The 15,884-nt window shown below is 39.6% G+C and overlaps 1 protein-coding gene across 1 annotated transcript in view; it reads right to left on the bottom strand.

The window, feature by feature from the left end:
• The window catches only part of LOC126195528 (dynein beta chain, ciliary-like), a 930,907-nt gene that overhangs the window by 145,909 nt on the left and 769,114 nt on the right, over positions 1-15,884 (bottom strand). The window contains exon 47 of the mRNA XM_049934154.1: positions 6,540-7,259. Within this exon, the coding sequence (XP_049790111.1) occupies positions 6,540-7,259 (720 nt within the window). The remainder of the gene's footprint in view (positions 1-6,539; positions 7,260-15,884) is intronic.

Here is a 15,884-nt window from a genome sequence, read left to right as displayed (position 1 = left end):
AATTTTGGACACCAATGTATATTATCGATGACTAAAGTTTCTGTTATGTGTATCTGTTGTGTTTATTAAACTTCTGGAAAAATGCTATGGACTTATGTACCAACCTAATATTTCATAAGTAATTATCTGCCTTGAAAGTAACTGCTTATAAAGCAACTGAACATAATTTTCTGAAATGCTACTTACAAGGGAACCTCCCCATCGCACTCCCCCTCAGATTTAGTTATAAATTGACGCAGTGGATAGGCCTTGAAAAACTGAACACAGATCAATCGAGAAAAGAGGAAGAAGTTGTGTGAAACTACGAAAAAATAAGCAAAATATACAAACTGAGTAGTCCATGTGCAAGATAGGCAACATCAAGGACAATGTGAGCTGAGGAGCGCCGTGGTCCCGTGGTTAGAGTGAGCAAATGCGGAACGAGAGGTCCTTGGTTCGAGTCCTTCCTCGAGTGAAAATTTTACTTTCTTTATTTTCACAAAGTTACGATCTGTCCGTTCAGTCATTGACGTCTCTGTTCACTGTAATAAGTTTAGTTTCTGTGTTTTGTGACCGCACCTCAAAACCGTGCGATTAGTAGACAAAAGGACGTGCCTCTCCAATAGGAACCGAAAACATTTGATTGCAAGGTCATAGGTCAACCGATTCCTCCACAGGAAAACACGTCTGATATATTCTATACGACACTGGTGACGGCATGTGCGTCACATGACAGGAATATGTTGTCGACCCACCTAACTTGCACACTTGGCGAATGGGTAAAAAGATTCTTCTACCTTGCCCGATTTAGGTTTTCTTGTGGATGTGATAATCACTCCCAAAAAAGTGATGAAAACATAAGAGTTTGTCACATAAACTGCAACAAATGAATGTAACAGTTTCACAGTCGCACAGTTTTCCCTGTGCTCTGTCAAAACATATGTTTTTTACGTTTTCAAATGTTTCCGTGTGTAGACCGTCAAATCCTGCATATGTCCAAGCAAATCTAAACATGTCATGGAATTTTGGAGAGCGAAGTTGATTATGTGTGAGTGCCTGAACTTTAATAATTGTCTGAAAATAAAAAATTGAACTTTTCACTCGAGAGAAGATTTGAACCAAAGACCTCTCGTTCCGCAGTTGCTCACGCTCACCACGGGACCATGGCGCTTGCAAGCTGACACTCTCCTAGATGTTGCCTACCTTGTGCATGGTTTACTCAGTTTGTATATTTAGCTTATTTTTTTCATAGTTCCACACAATTTCTTCCTGTTTTCTCGATTGATCTGTGTTCAGTTTTTCAAGGCCTATCCCTGTGCCAACTTATAACTAAATTTGAGGGGGTTGCAATGGGGAAGTTCCCTTGTTAGGAAAATTCATTTGTGATCCTGAGTAAAGGAATCTATAAAAATTACAAAATGAGCCTATCAACAGATTAAATTGAGAGCAATTGAACTGAATTCCCACAAGGCCCAATCTGTAATGACTGGGACAGATATCTATATTACTAAATGGCTAATCTGGTTCATAGTGCATGGACACTGTTATGGGTTGCCTATCTAACCACTTCCAGAGGCAATAAAAATTTGATCTTCAATGTTTTACATAATTATTGATCAAATTTAAAGATTTTAAAATTCTGTCAAAACCTACTCATTAAGAAGTATAATCCAATGCCAAAGTTTTAACACAGTATGCCAAGTATTACAGTTAGAAACAGTGTATAAGTCTTGTGGCAGTGTCAATCATGTTGCAGAAATGACCCAGACTATATTAATCCAGTATTTGAGAATGAGAGAATTTAGTGACTTCCAATTAACTTTGAAAATACATTTCAAACATTTTTTGAACTTTTTCTTACTTACATGCGTAACATCAAATATTTAACTCATATGTAAAGTAATCAGAAGTTTGAAACTGTTTTATAAGTGGGAGTTCAATTCCTTAAAGAGTCAAGGGGTGGGAGGTTTACTGCTGTTTAACTAAAAGTTCCTAAGGTGGGAGCTGACATTTGGATCACAAGGAATATATCAACTACTTCCAAAAATACTGCTGGTCGACCATTGCACTCCATTCTTTTTAACTCCCTACACAAAGATATTGTGTTAAGAGGGATTATTAGTAATAGACCCTACTTTGGACCTCACAAGTGATTTCTTCAGTTGATTTCATGAATTTTTTTTACAGTCACTCTCCACAATGCTCTATGGTCTTCATGAGTCAATACATAAAGTTTGCCTGGTCTTGATTTAGTTGTAGTTGTTCCTTCATACTTCCACTTCACAATCACATAAGCAGTTGACAAGGGCAGCATTAGAAGTGTTGAAATATCCCTGATGGATTTGTTACTCAGATGACATCCACTGACTAGTCCAAGTTTGAAGTTACTGAGTTCTCATGGCCGATCAATTCTGCTGTTACTCTTTCTCAACTGACAACACAATACTCCCCACCTCCTTTTACACTGATGAGTCTGCCTCTCATGACATCTAGTGGCCAGTTCCACTTTATGTAGAAGCGTCCAGATACTACTAATCAGAGAGGGCATTTGCTTTGAAATCAATATTATAAATTCCTTATATGACATATCAGCAGCATGTGTTTCAGTCATAAGCAGTGCAATAAATGTGGCACGTGATAACTGCCAGCTAACAGTAACTACTGTTTTAAAGTGCTAATACTGTGGCAAAAGCCATCTCAGAACTTCTCTGAATTGATTACGAAATGTGAAGTCCATGAGTTTCCTGGACTCACTGTTTGAAAATGGTGAAGCAACACTTAGCGAAAATATTTGTGCATGTAAGGCGACAGATGCTCAGGTTCACAGTAGATATGGATACCTAAACAGTTGTTGTGTTTAGTGCAATATACTTAATACAGGGGATTTCAGGTCATTGCCCCATCTTCAAAAACCTATTCATCAGGAAAAAGGCTTTAGTTCTTCTACTGGTCTTCAGGACCTTCTCCACAGAAAAACATACTGAGAAAGCCTTACAGTCAATTCCATTTCTGAAAATGACTGCTACACAAAATACCAAATGGCAGTCTGATTCCTGTACCAACAATCCTCAGTGTTCTACTCAGAGGCTATTCAATAGACTGTCTAGTGTATGGTACACTTAATGATTTCCAGTGTCAAGGTGTTCAAGTACTGACTTTTGACCTAAGAGAATGTGTTGGAATCAGAAAATCAAAACTGAAATAGCCAAATTTCATCATCATTTAAAATGTCTCATACAATCAAAAATTGTGGCTTAGCTAACCTGTCAATTGTAAATTGATATGCAGACTAATAAACTTAATGTAAGGTTACAATAGATATGATGATGATGATGATGTTTGGGTTTTGGGGCGCTCAACTGTGCGGTTATCAGTGCCCGTACAAATTCCCAACCTTTGCTCAGTTCAAAATCACCACATTGATGAATGATGAGGCAGGGGAAAGTCCCTAACCCTGCCAGGAATCGAACCCAGGACTCCATGCTTGGGAAGTGAGAACGCGACCACAAGACCACGAGCTGCGGACTACAATACATATGTTGTTGCTTCTTCAGACAGGTATTACTCTACATGGTTATGATTAAAAAATAATAATCTATGGTTATAACATATGTGGTGTTACATTTTTAGGTAGATACTTTATTACATGGTCATCATTCAAGAAATCTTCTACAATATAATAGCATTTACTTTTTAAATATTTTCCCAGGTCTCCTTCAGTATGTTTATAGATTTGGGTCACACTTCCCCTTCCAGATTCATGCCCATATAATGCAGAGTTTTTTCATAAAGTTGTAGTCCATGGTTAGGTAACTTGTAGCTTGCCACTCGTCCATTCTCATACTGATGCAAGAAGCAGTTGCCCTCAAAAAGTTGTACATTTCACTTTTTCTCTCACTATATTCGTGCTTGGAAGGGACATTAGATCTAGCTTTTCAAATAAACGTTGGCTGTGTTGTTTCTCTTTAGCTCTAATCATGACTTAGATGATCTTTTTTTGTAGTCTACAGACTCTGAGCAAATTAGTTTTCTCAGACCCCCAGAAAATTATGTTATACTTAACTACTGAAATAATATATGCATAATATAAAGTACTTTACAGTTACCTCAGTGATACTATATAAGACATTCATGACATACACAGGACTCTTCAGTCAACTCATTATACTGTCTACATGATAACTCCATACCATATTTTTATTTACTAACACATCAAGAAATTTGACATAACTTACAGTATCCAATTTTTTGTTCGCATAGCTCATATCACTTATACACTGTGCTGACTGTTTTGTGGTGAAATGAATAATTTCTGTTTTTGCAAAGTTTAATTTCAAATTATTACTTTTGACCCTTGCCTCCATTTCGCCACGTACCTGTTCCGTAAGGTGGATTAAGTTGTCATCAGTTTTACAGCAGACTGTTGCTGTTGAATCATCTGCACAAAGGACGCCTTAACCTGAACACAGTGTGGTGTGTCATTGATGTATGAAGTTCATTAAAATGAAATGTGGTCAGTGTGTTTACCTTTGACTTAAACATAATGTGGCACCACGTAACAGCAGGTATGGTGGCGCCAATCTATCGGTAGAGAGACTGATGCGTGCACACAGTTTGATGTTGCATAGTGCCAGTGTGGTTTCATGCTGAAGAAAAGGTGGTCACACAACTTATCATCCACTACCAAACACGCGGGCGAGTGAGCAGGAACAATGAGAAGTAATTCGATTGTGGTGTCACTGCTAGACACCACACTTGCTAGGTGGTAGCTTAAATCGGCCGCGGTCCATTAGTACATGTCGGACCCGCGTGTCACCACTGTCAGGATAGCAGACCGAGCGCCACCACAAGGCAGGTCTCGAGAGACGTACTAGCACTCGCCCCAGTTGTACGACGACTTTGCTAGCGACTAGACTGACGAAGCCTTTCTCTCATTTGCCGAGAGACAGTTAGAATAGCCTTCAGCTAAGTCCATGGCTACGACCTAGCAAGGCGCCATTTGTACCATTGCATGTATCTCAAGATAGTCTCACTTGTATCATCAAGAATGCTGTATACCAAAGGACAATATAAAAGTTAAGTGTTCTAGTAGCTACGTTCTTTTCTTTATCACATTCATTACGAATCCTGTTTCAGACCTCACTCCATCCTTCGTGAGTTAGCGCGTGCATCTTGGCCGCCTCTTTCAATTAGTGTACATAGTGTTGGCAAGTCTGCCGACACTACATCGATTTTTGGCGGTGGAGGCAGTTGGAGGACGTGAAATGTATTGACGGAAGAAGGCTGTGTATGGTGAGTATAGTCTGAGTCATTCAAGTGTTGTGGAATGGCGCAAATGATTCTTTGAGGGGTGTGAGTCACTGGTAGCCAGCCCACACACAGCCAGTGCAGTGAAGACGACATTGCAGCAGTTTCGGTGGGAAATGCTGGAACATCCACCATACAATCCCAACCTTTCACCCTGTGACTTTCATGTGTTTGGACCCCAAAAACAAGCTATTTACGGACATCGATTTGCAATGGATGACAAAGTGTGTGACTGGGTCCAGGCCTGATTCCAACAGCAGCCTACTAGCTTCTTCAAGGATGGAATCGACTGGCTGGTGTTGCAATGGGATCGATGTGCCAACAGTTCTGGTGACTATTTTTGAGTATGTGTACTGTGTATAGCTACATTTTTGTGCTAATAAAATGGTTACTATTATTTTATACTAGTGACTGGGTTTCATTTGAATGTCACATATAATACAAAAATAGTAGTGGTCCTAATACTGAAACTTGTGGAACACCTGACAGTAGGCGTTTCCTGCCAGAAAGGAATTTATTACCACTGTTATTAAAAAGTACTCTTTGTCTCCTGTTTTTCAAGTATGATGACATCCAACTAAGAGATTTCTCTTGAAAACCATAGCTTGTCAGTTATTGAAGACGTCGGCCATAGTTTACAGTACTGACAGTTCTGGTAATGTCACAAAAGATGTCTGATAACACATTCTGTTACTGAAACAACTTCTAATTTTGTGACCAATTCATTTTTTGCATGGGTTGTTACCAAAGCAACTTCTAACTTTTGTGACCAATTCATTTATTGCATGGATTGTGCTGCAGCTTTTCCTAAAACCATAATGATTGTGTGAAACAGTGTTGTGGGGTGAATTATAATTTTCTATCCGATCACATTCAGCTCTCTCAAATATTTTTAAATAAAATTGGTAGCTATGAGAAAGGCCTATAGTTTCCCATTTCATCTTGTTTGGCCTTTTTATGAACTGGCCAAACTTCAGCATATTTCAAGTAATACTTTTCTTGCCTTAAAATCTTATCTATTGTTAATCTGTCAAACTCTACTGGTGTATTTTTTATGTTAGACAAGAGCCCTAATTAATGTCTGATTGCTCTTATAGCCTCCATACTTTTCCCCTTTCTTCCAACCAAACTTCTGAGTCAAAATGCTACAGATTTTATGATTGTCTGTCTGTGGTTATATTTGTTTCTAATTGAAAAGTATACATATTTTTATCTATATCGAATTGCAGTCTATTGCAAAATTATAGACATACCTGGAATATATTTGACAGATCCCGCAAGTTGAAAACATAATGGAATTTCACAGCTGTTGGCAGAAACATGGCTCCCATCTTGCCATGGAGAAAAAGAGCAGCATTCACCAACTCTTGAGTTATCTTCAGAATGGCTGGATTAAACTTCAGTATAGGATTAGCCAAATGTTGGCTAAGAATAGAATGATAAATATGAAATAGGGACTCAGGTGAGGGAGTGCTCACAGCAAAAACACTGAAGTGGCGCTGAAGCCGTGGATTGATAGTGAAACTGCCTGCTGTTGGGTTCATGCAGGAAACAAACTGGCAGTTGTGAATGTCCTTCAGAGAAAGCTTGATCCGATCATACCAGTGTCTATAGTCAAAGTACTGACGAATCAATGTGTGAGGTTGCACAGTGCCATAGGTATCCACTTCAGGCATATTCATATCATCTACAAAATACACCATGAGTTTGCTGCCTGGAGGCCCATAATTGCGTCCAGCTTTCTTCTCAAGTGGTTTCTCCAACACAGCTTGCAGCATTTCAGATGTGGTATAAAAGTTGAATGGTACATTTGTAACAATGTAATCTTCTGGCAACGCACTCAGCTTTTCTGCCACAATAACACTCTTTCCTGACCCAGCAGTTCCAACAAGCATCACTGGAAGACCTTTCTCCATTAGAAGATCCATGAAAAACCGAAGGCGTGATGTCTCATTTGTATCCACAAGTAATGACTGCAAGGAAAACCATTGTCTTAGGATTATAATGCCTGTAATCTATTTACAAATTAACTAACATCTAATTACAAGGGCAAACAGCATATATATGTTTACAAGTACCACATTACACAAATGGCAAGCATAGCTGAATTGGATATGATCTCTGACTTGTGTATATTCAATAGGTCATGAAACACATGTACTACAGTCATCATTTGATCACTTGTAAACACCATGGAATGGAATATAGAGAGAAAAAGAGAGAGAGAGAGAGAGAGAGAGAGAGAGAGAGAGAGAGAGACAGAATTCATTGTTCTTCAAAAAAAGCTGCCAGATGTGGCTAGCAGTAACTGGTGAAATACAGTATGTAAATATGCCGGAAGAACTATTATTTCAGGCTCTAAAACCATCACATTTGGCATTTGTCCACTATGCCACTCAACAATGCAAGCTGCCACATTGCAAAAATGCATGGTATCTGACCTCATGCATTTATGTAATTGATTTGCCTCAATGGGAAATGAATCCACCAGCTTCAGTGTGGATGCACAATTACGTTCAATGTCCTGTGGGAATCTCAAAGTAGTGTGAGCATCAAGGGCATGGACTAGGACTAGGTGGGAATGTGAGTCGGCCAAGAGGAATCCTGAGATAGTCCACATCATTGTGATAAACACTGTGTCTGGAAGGTACAGTGTTTAATGCAAGTGCCTAGTAAGCAGGAGATCCTGGTTTGAATCCTGATCTGACACACATTTTCACTCCCCACCACTGATTCTACAAAGTCTCGATGCAGCTGATATCAATAGTTCCTTCCCTTTTCTTTCCTTTCTCCCCACTCCAATTTATGTAAACTGCCATACTGTGTTCATCATAGTAGTGTCTTACCACATATATAGACAACAATGCAAAACAGACTGAAGCAGAACTTGTCCAAAAACACAATGTTTTACCAACACACTTAGAAAGGAATATGATGCCAAAACTGTCAATGCGAGCAGATTCCCAGCTGTTGCAGTGCTTGAGTGTTATTCAACAACATAGACAAAATTATAAGTTCATTCATTAGGGCCTTCTGAAAGTGTGGTTGTTGCCCTGTGTGTGATTACATTTCACGATCAAGTAACCACTTCTCACCATGTATAATATTCATATACTGACTGTTTCCCAATACGCATTGCTGCTGTAACAGAATGAACTCTGTTAGCTAAAACATCACAGTGTGACAAACTCATTTTATAGAGACCAGTCATTCTCTCCTACCAGAATTCACATGTACTGAGTGTGGTGGCACAGTAGTTAGCACAATGGACATGCTCTTCAGAGGATGATGGTTATTATTTGCAACTGGCCATCCAGACTTAGGTTTTCCATGCTTTCCCTAAATTGATACAGGAAAATTCTGACACAATTCCTTTGAAAGGACGCCACTGATTTCCTTCCTCATCCTTGAAACATTCTGAACTGGTGCTCTGTCTTTAATGACCTCATTGTTGATGCTGATATAATACTTTCCAACGTTGATAAATTATAAGCACCCTTGCTTTCATTTCTTCAGATAGCTCTTCAGTGACTGAGACTGGCTCTTCAGTGACTGAGACTGGCACAATACTGACTTTTCTGGCTACAGAATAAGAGGGAACTGGTGGGTCTTCGTAAAGACAATCTCTATGTAATCACATTGCCACTGTTCTGTTCTAAATATCCTCTAAATTGGATTAATTTCTTTAATTCCTTCTGGATGTTCTGATTTTCACTATTCTCAGCATATATTAATAAATACTCATACCACAATCTAAATTTAAGTCTACATACATCTGATGACATGATGTATATTTCAGTTCTGTAATCAATGTTGAGATACAGCTCTGCCATTAAAAAGCCACGCAGCTCTGATATCATAATAAAAAATAAGGTTTTAAATGCAATAAAATTTATGACTGCATAAATTTGTTTGATGCCAAAAAAAGCAGGCAGATGTCTGTTGCCATATATGAACAAGATGCCAATGCTGGTAGTCAAGAAATTTTGAAAATTAGAACCAATCATAATATTACAGTAAATTCTGTTCAATCACACACTCCTTTTAGTTTCATAAGTTCTGTAAAATGTAAAATCTAAGGTAAGTGCTGCAACCTATAAGGAAAATAAGCTTCATTAACATGTACAATTACTAAATATGCTACAATTACTAAATATGCTACAGTCTTGTAACAACAGTACCAGAGAAGGAAAGTTGCTACTCACCATATAGAGGAGATGCTGAGTGGCAATAGGCACAACAAAAAGATTCACACAATTAAAGCTTTCAGCCATTAAGGCCTTTGTCAGCTACACACACACAAACACACACACATAAACACAACTTGCAAACACGTATGCAGTCTCAGAGAGCTGAGACCAGACTGCGAACGTCAGCACCAGTGCATGATGGGAGTGGTGACTGAGTGGGGGTAAGGAGGAGGCTGGGGTGGGGAGGGGGAGGGGGAGGGATAGTATGGTGGGAGTGGTGGACAATCAAGTGTTGCAGTTTAGACAGTGCTGAAGAACACCAGAATTTCTGAATATATTTGTGCCCTTCAAACTGAATTTAAAAAATATGAAATATGAACTGTGTTGAAGGGTGAACCAACTTAGTGAAATGAGAATAATGTAATACAAAGATATTCTAACTGCCAAGAATAATAGGTTTAGTGTGTTACCTGAAACAGAAAGCAAGATCATATCTGTTTATCAAAGAAAATAAGGTGTTGCATTAAGGAATATTCTGAAATTTTCTAAGATTCAGAGTTACTTTTAGTTAGGTAATGAAGTTTTCAGTGACTACATAATGGCAAAGAGCAGCCAGAGTAGGCACAGCAGACAGAGAAGGTTACAGCTTGGCAGTGGTCATCATAAAATGGAGATTGACATGGATGGATTAAGACCAGAATCTACAGAGAAAATATTTACCATACAGCTAATATTTGGCTTCTACAGTTAGTTGGCCTACAATGTTTCTGGCTCATACTGAGCAAGTGAGTCTTCACTGAAGAAACGCAAAGAAGGCAAAAATTGTACTGATGTTCCCCCTAGACTGCTGTTTGCTCCATTCAGCCCCTCTGTTATGAGGCTATGATGGTCATATGTATGATTCCTTTACATTACACTTCTTTGACAGTCACTTTGTGATAGTTCAAGAAGTAGGATGTGGTGGAAGGTGATATATACCAATGCTTAAAAAGCCAACATGTTAATGGCGTATGAAGAAAATGGAAAGAATGTTCACTGTTGTGCTCTGCACATGTAGCAATATCCTTCTAGATATCAACCATCTCAACAATTATTTGTGAATCTCTTCAATCAATTATGTGAAAATGGAAGTTTAATACCTAGAAAATGCAACAGTACCAAACAAGTGACCGATAAAGAGGATGAAATTAATGTTCTAATGGAAGGGACATGAGTCTGCCAAGTGTCCTATGTGTTCTCCATCATCATAAGTGCTATCTACATTATGTCTCTCTCCATCATGAGCTGTATGGATATGGTTGTAGAAACAGTCCTAATTTTTGTACCTGAGCATTAACATAAGATACACCACATTTACTATGTATCTTGACTGACTTTGTCAGATAGAATCTAGTTGTTGTTGTTGTGGTCTTCAGTTCTGAGACTGGTTTGATGCAGCTCTCCATGCTAATCTATCCTGTGCAAGCTCCTTCATCTCCCAGTACCTACTGCAACCTACATCCTTCTGAATCTGCTTAGTGTATTCATCTCTTGGCCTCCCTCTACGGTTTTTACCCCCCACGCTGCCCTCCAATGCTAAATTTGTGATCCCTTGATGCCTCAGGACATGTCCTACCAGATTAGATTAGATTAGATTAGTTTTTCGTTCCGTAGATCCGTGCTGAGGAGATCCTCGTGGATGTGGAACATGTCAATTTATTTATTTTTTTTTTTTTAAGCTGAAATAACCATACTAATAGTATGAATATATACAATACATCATGTGCTTCTATTAAAAAATTCGTCAATGGAGTAGAAGGAGTTGGCCACTAGTAAGTCTTTCAGGCTCCTTTTAAACTGATCTTTATTTGTAACTAAATTTTTTATGTTTACTGGCAAATTATTGAAGATGAGTGTTCCTGAGTAGTGGACCCCTTTTTGAACTAAAGTAAGTGCTTCTAAGTCCTTGTGCAGATCATTTTTGTTCCTGGTATTGTATGTATGAACTGAGCTGTTTGCTGGAAAAATATATATTATTTAGGACAAATTTCATTAATGAGTAAATATATTGAGAGGCAGTAGTTAGTATACCCAGTTCTTTGGAGAGGTTTCTACAGGACGTCCGTGAATTTACTCCACAAATAATACGTATTACACGCTTTTGGACTCTGAAAAGTTTTGTTTGACTTGAAGAGTTACCCCAAAATATTATACCATATGACATTATGGAATGAAAGTAGGCAAAGTATGCAAGCTTTTTCATTTTTATGTCGCCTACATCTGCTAACACTCGAATTGCAAATACAGATTTGTTAAGGCGTTTCTGCAGTTCTGTGGTGTGCTCTTCCCAACTGAATTTATTATCAAGTTGTAATCCCAGGAATTTAAGACTGTCAACCTCTTCTATCTGCTCTTCTTCCTATTTTATGCATATGCTGGGTGGAAACCTCTTACAGGTTCTGAATTGCATATAGTGAGTCTTTTCGAAGTTTAATGTCAATGAGTTGGCTTTAAACCATTTATTAATATCCATGAAAATATCATTAGCAGATCTTCCTAGAACTACACTTGACATACTATTTATCGCAATACTTGTGTCATCTGCAAACAAAACGAACTCTGCTTCTGGCAGTGTAACTGATGAGAGATCATTAATGTACACAAGAAAAAGCAATGGCCCTAAGATGGATCCTTGTGGGACACCACATGTAATTTCTTCCCATTCTGATGATGACTGATGACTTAATTCACTAGTCCCTTGCACTGACACCCTTTGTTTCCTGTTAGTAAGGTATGACTTGAACCATTTTGCAGCACTGCCCGTGACACCATAGAATTCTAATTTACTTAAAAGGATGTTGTGGTTCACACAATCAAATGCCTTTGACAAATCACAGAAAATACCTGCTGCTTGTAATTTGTTATTTAATGAATTAAGTACATTTTCACTGTAGGTGTAAATAGCCTTCTCGATATCAGAACCCTTCAGAAATCCAAACTGTGTTCTTGATAATATGTTATTTGTGGTCAGATGGTTGAACAGCTGCCTGTACATTACTTTTTCTAAAATTTTTGAGAATGCTGGCAAAAGTGAAATCGGTCTGTAGTTTGATGGTATCTCTTTATCCCCTTTCTTGAATAGAGGCTTAACATTTGCATATTTTAGCCAGTCAGGAAATGTCCCAGTTATAATTGACTGGTTACACAAGTAACTTAGAATTGTACTAAACTCACAAGAACATGCCTTAATTAACTTTGTTGATATTTCATCGTACCCACTAGAATGCTTTGTTTTTAAAGATTTTATTATGGAAGTTATTTCTTTTGGTGAAGTGAGTGATATATTCATGTACTTGAAGCTACACTCCTGGAAATGGAAAACAGAACACATTGACACCGGTGTGTCAGACCCACCATACTTGCTCCGGACACTGCGAGAGGGCTGTACAAGCAATGATCACACGCACGGCACAGCGGACACACCAGGAACCGCGGTGTTGGCCGTCGAATGGCGCTAGCTGCGCAGCATTTGTGCACCGCCGCCGTCAGTGTCAGCCAGTTTGCCGTGGCATACGGAGCTCCATCGCAGTCTTTAATACTGGTAGCATGCCGCGACAGCGTGGACGTGAACCGTATGTGCAGTTGACGGACTTTGAGCGAGGGCGTATAGTGGGCATGCGGGAGGCCGGGTGGACGTACCGCCGAATTGCTCAACACGTGGGGCGTGAGGTCTCCACAGTACATCGATGTTGTCGCCAGTGGTCGGCGGAAGGTGCACGTGCCCGTCGACCTGGGACCGGACCGCAGCGACGCACGGATGCACACCAAGACCGTAGGATCCTACGCAGTGCCGTAGGGGACCGCACCGCCACTTCCCAGCAAATTAGGGACACTGTTGCTCCTGGGGTATCGGCGAGGACCATTTGCAACCATCTCCATGAAGCTGGGCTACGGTCCCGCACACCGTTAGGCCGTCTTCCGCTCACGCCCCAACATCGTGCAGCCCGCCTCCAGTGGTGTCGCGACAGGTGTGAATGGAGGGACGAATGGAGACGTGTCGTCTTCAGCGATGAGTCGCTTCTGCCTTGGTGCCAATGATGGTCGTATGCATGTTTGGCGCCGTGCAGGTGAGCGCCACAATCAGGACTGCATACGACCGAGGCACACAGGGCCAACACCCGGCATCATGGTGTGGGGAGCGATCTCCTACACTGGCCGTACACCACTGGTGATCGTCGAGGGGACACTGAATAGTGCACGGTACATCCAAACCCTCATTGAACCCATCGTTCTACCATTCCTAAACCGGCAAGGGAACTTGCTGTTCCAACAGGACAATGCACGTCCGCATGTATCCCGTGCCACCCAACGTGCTCTAGAAGGTGTAAGTCAACTACCCTGGCCAGCAAGATCTCCGGATCTGTCCCCCATTGAGCATGTTTGGGACTGGATGAAGCGTCGTCTCACGCGGTCTGCACGTCCAGCACGAACGCTGGTCCAACTGAGGCGCCAGGTGGAAATGGCATGGCAAGCCGTTCCACAGGACTACATCCAGCATCTCTACGATCGTCTCCATGGGAGAATAGCAGCCTGCATTGCTGCGAAAGGTGGATATACACTGTACTAGTGCCGACATTGTGCATGCTCTGTTGCCTGTGTCTATGTGCCTGTGGTTCTGTCAGTGTGATCATGTGATGTATCTGACCCCAGGAATGTGTCAATAAAGTTTCCCCTTCCTGGGACAATGAATTCACGGTGTTCTTATTTCAATTTCCAGGAGTGTATTTGTGAAGGCTAGTTTCAGATATTCAAGGGCATTATTTACTGATCCTGAAAGTCCCATTCTATCAGTAACGGATATAAAGTACTTGTTAAATAGATTTGCCACACTATGCCCATCAGTTACTAATGTGTCATCTATCCTTAGTGCTATTTGCTCCTGTTCCTTTCTGGTTCTACCAGTCTGCTCTTTCACTATATCCCATATTGTTTTTATTTTGTTCCCTGACATTGCTATCTTCTTCTCGTAGTGCATTTGTTTAGACGTCTGAATTACTTTTTTTAAATGTTTTACAGTATTCCTTGTATTTAGCAAAATCATCAGCATTGGAGCTATTCTTGGTCGACAGATACATTTTCCTTTTTGTCTTACAGGAAATCTTTATTCCTTGTGTAATCCATGGTTTTATTATAGACTTCTGCTTAATTTGAGTAACTTTTAGAGGAAAATAGTTTTCAAACATGGTACTGACATTGTTCATGAATGTGTTATATTTTTCATTCATGTCATGAGCACTATAAACATCTTTCCAGTTCATATCTTTGAGCAGTTTTCTAAAACACTCAATTTTTGGTTGATTGACTACTCTCCTGTACTCAGATTTAGCAGTCTTGATAATCTGCTTAGAATTTACATCTAAAACAAGGAGCTGCATGTCATGATCTGATAGTCCATTTATAACAGGTTTTATGATAAGATTTTGTTCCTTTGATTTGTCTATAAAAATGTTATCAATGGCTGTCCTTGAGGATTTAGTGATCCTAGTTGGAAAGTTTACAGTGTGAGTTAGATTGAAAGACAACATTACTAACTGCAGTGAATGTTTACTGGAAGATTGTATTAGAAAATCTGTATTAAAGTCACCAGCAATCAAAATTTCTTTGTTTCTTCCTGTTAAATAACCCAAAAGAGCTTCTAGATAATCTAAGAATAGATTATAATTTCCTGCAGGTGCTCGGTAAATGGTTATTATTATATACGATCTGTTATGGAACTCTACTTCTGTTGCACATGCTTCTAGATGCTGCTCTAAACAGAATTTATTAATGTCAATGTTCTTGAAGTTATGGCAGTTTTTGATAAATGTGGCAACTCCTCCTCCATCCATATCTACTCTGCAGAAATAGGAAGCTAGCTTAACCGGTCCCTTCTTCTAGTCAAGTTGTGCCACAATCTTCTCTTCTCCCCAATCCTGTTCAATACCTCCTCATTAGTTATGTGATCTACCCATCTAATCTTCAGCATTCTTCTGTAGCACCACATTTCGAAAGCTTCTATTCTCTTCTTGTCCAAACTATTTATCGTCCATATTTCACTTTCATACATGGCTACACTCCATACAAATACTTTCAGAAATGACTTCCTGACACTTAATTCTATACTCGATGTTAACAAATTTCTCTTCTTCAGAAATGATTTCCTTGCCATTGCCAGTCTACATTTTATGTCCTCTCTACTTCGACCATCATCAGTTATTTTGCTCCCCAAATAGCAAAACTCCTTTACTACTTTAAGTGTCTCATTTCCTAATCTAATTCCCTCAGCTTCACCCGACTTAATTCAACTACTTTCCATTATCCTTGTTTTGCTTTTGTTGATCTTATATCCTCCTTTCAAGACACTGTACATTCCGTTCAACTGCTCTTCCA

Source organism: Schistocerca nitens, chromosome 7, assembly GCF_023898315.1.
Source record: "Schistocerca nitens isolate TAMUIC-IGC-003100 chromosome 7, iqSchNite1.1, whole genome shotgun sequence".
NCBI classification, from domain to species: Eukaryota; Metazoa; Arthropoda; class Insecta; order Orthoptera; family Acrididae; genus Schistocerca; species Schistocerca nitens.
This window is presented reverse-complemented; position numbering and strand designations above follow the sequence as displayed.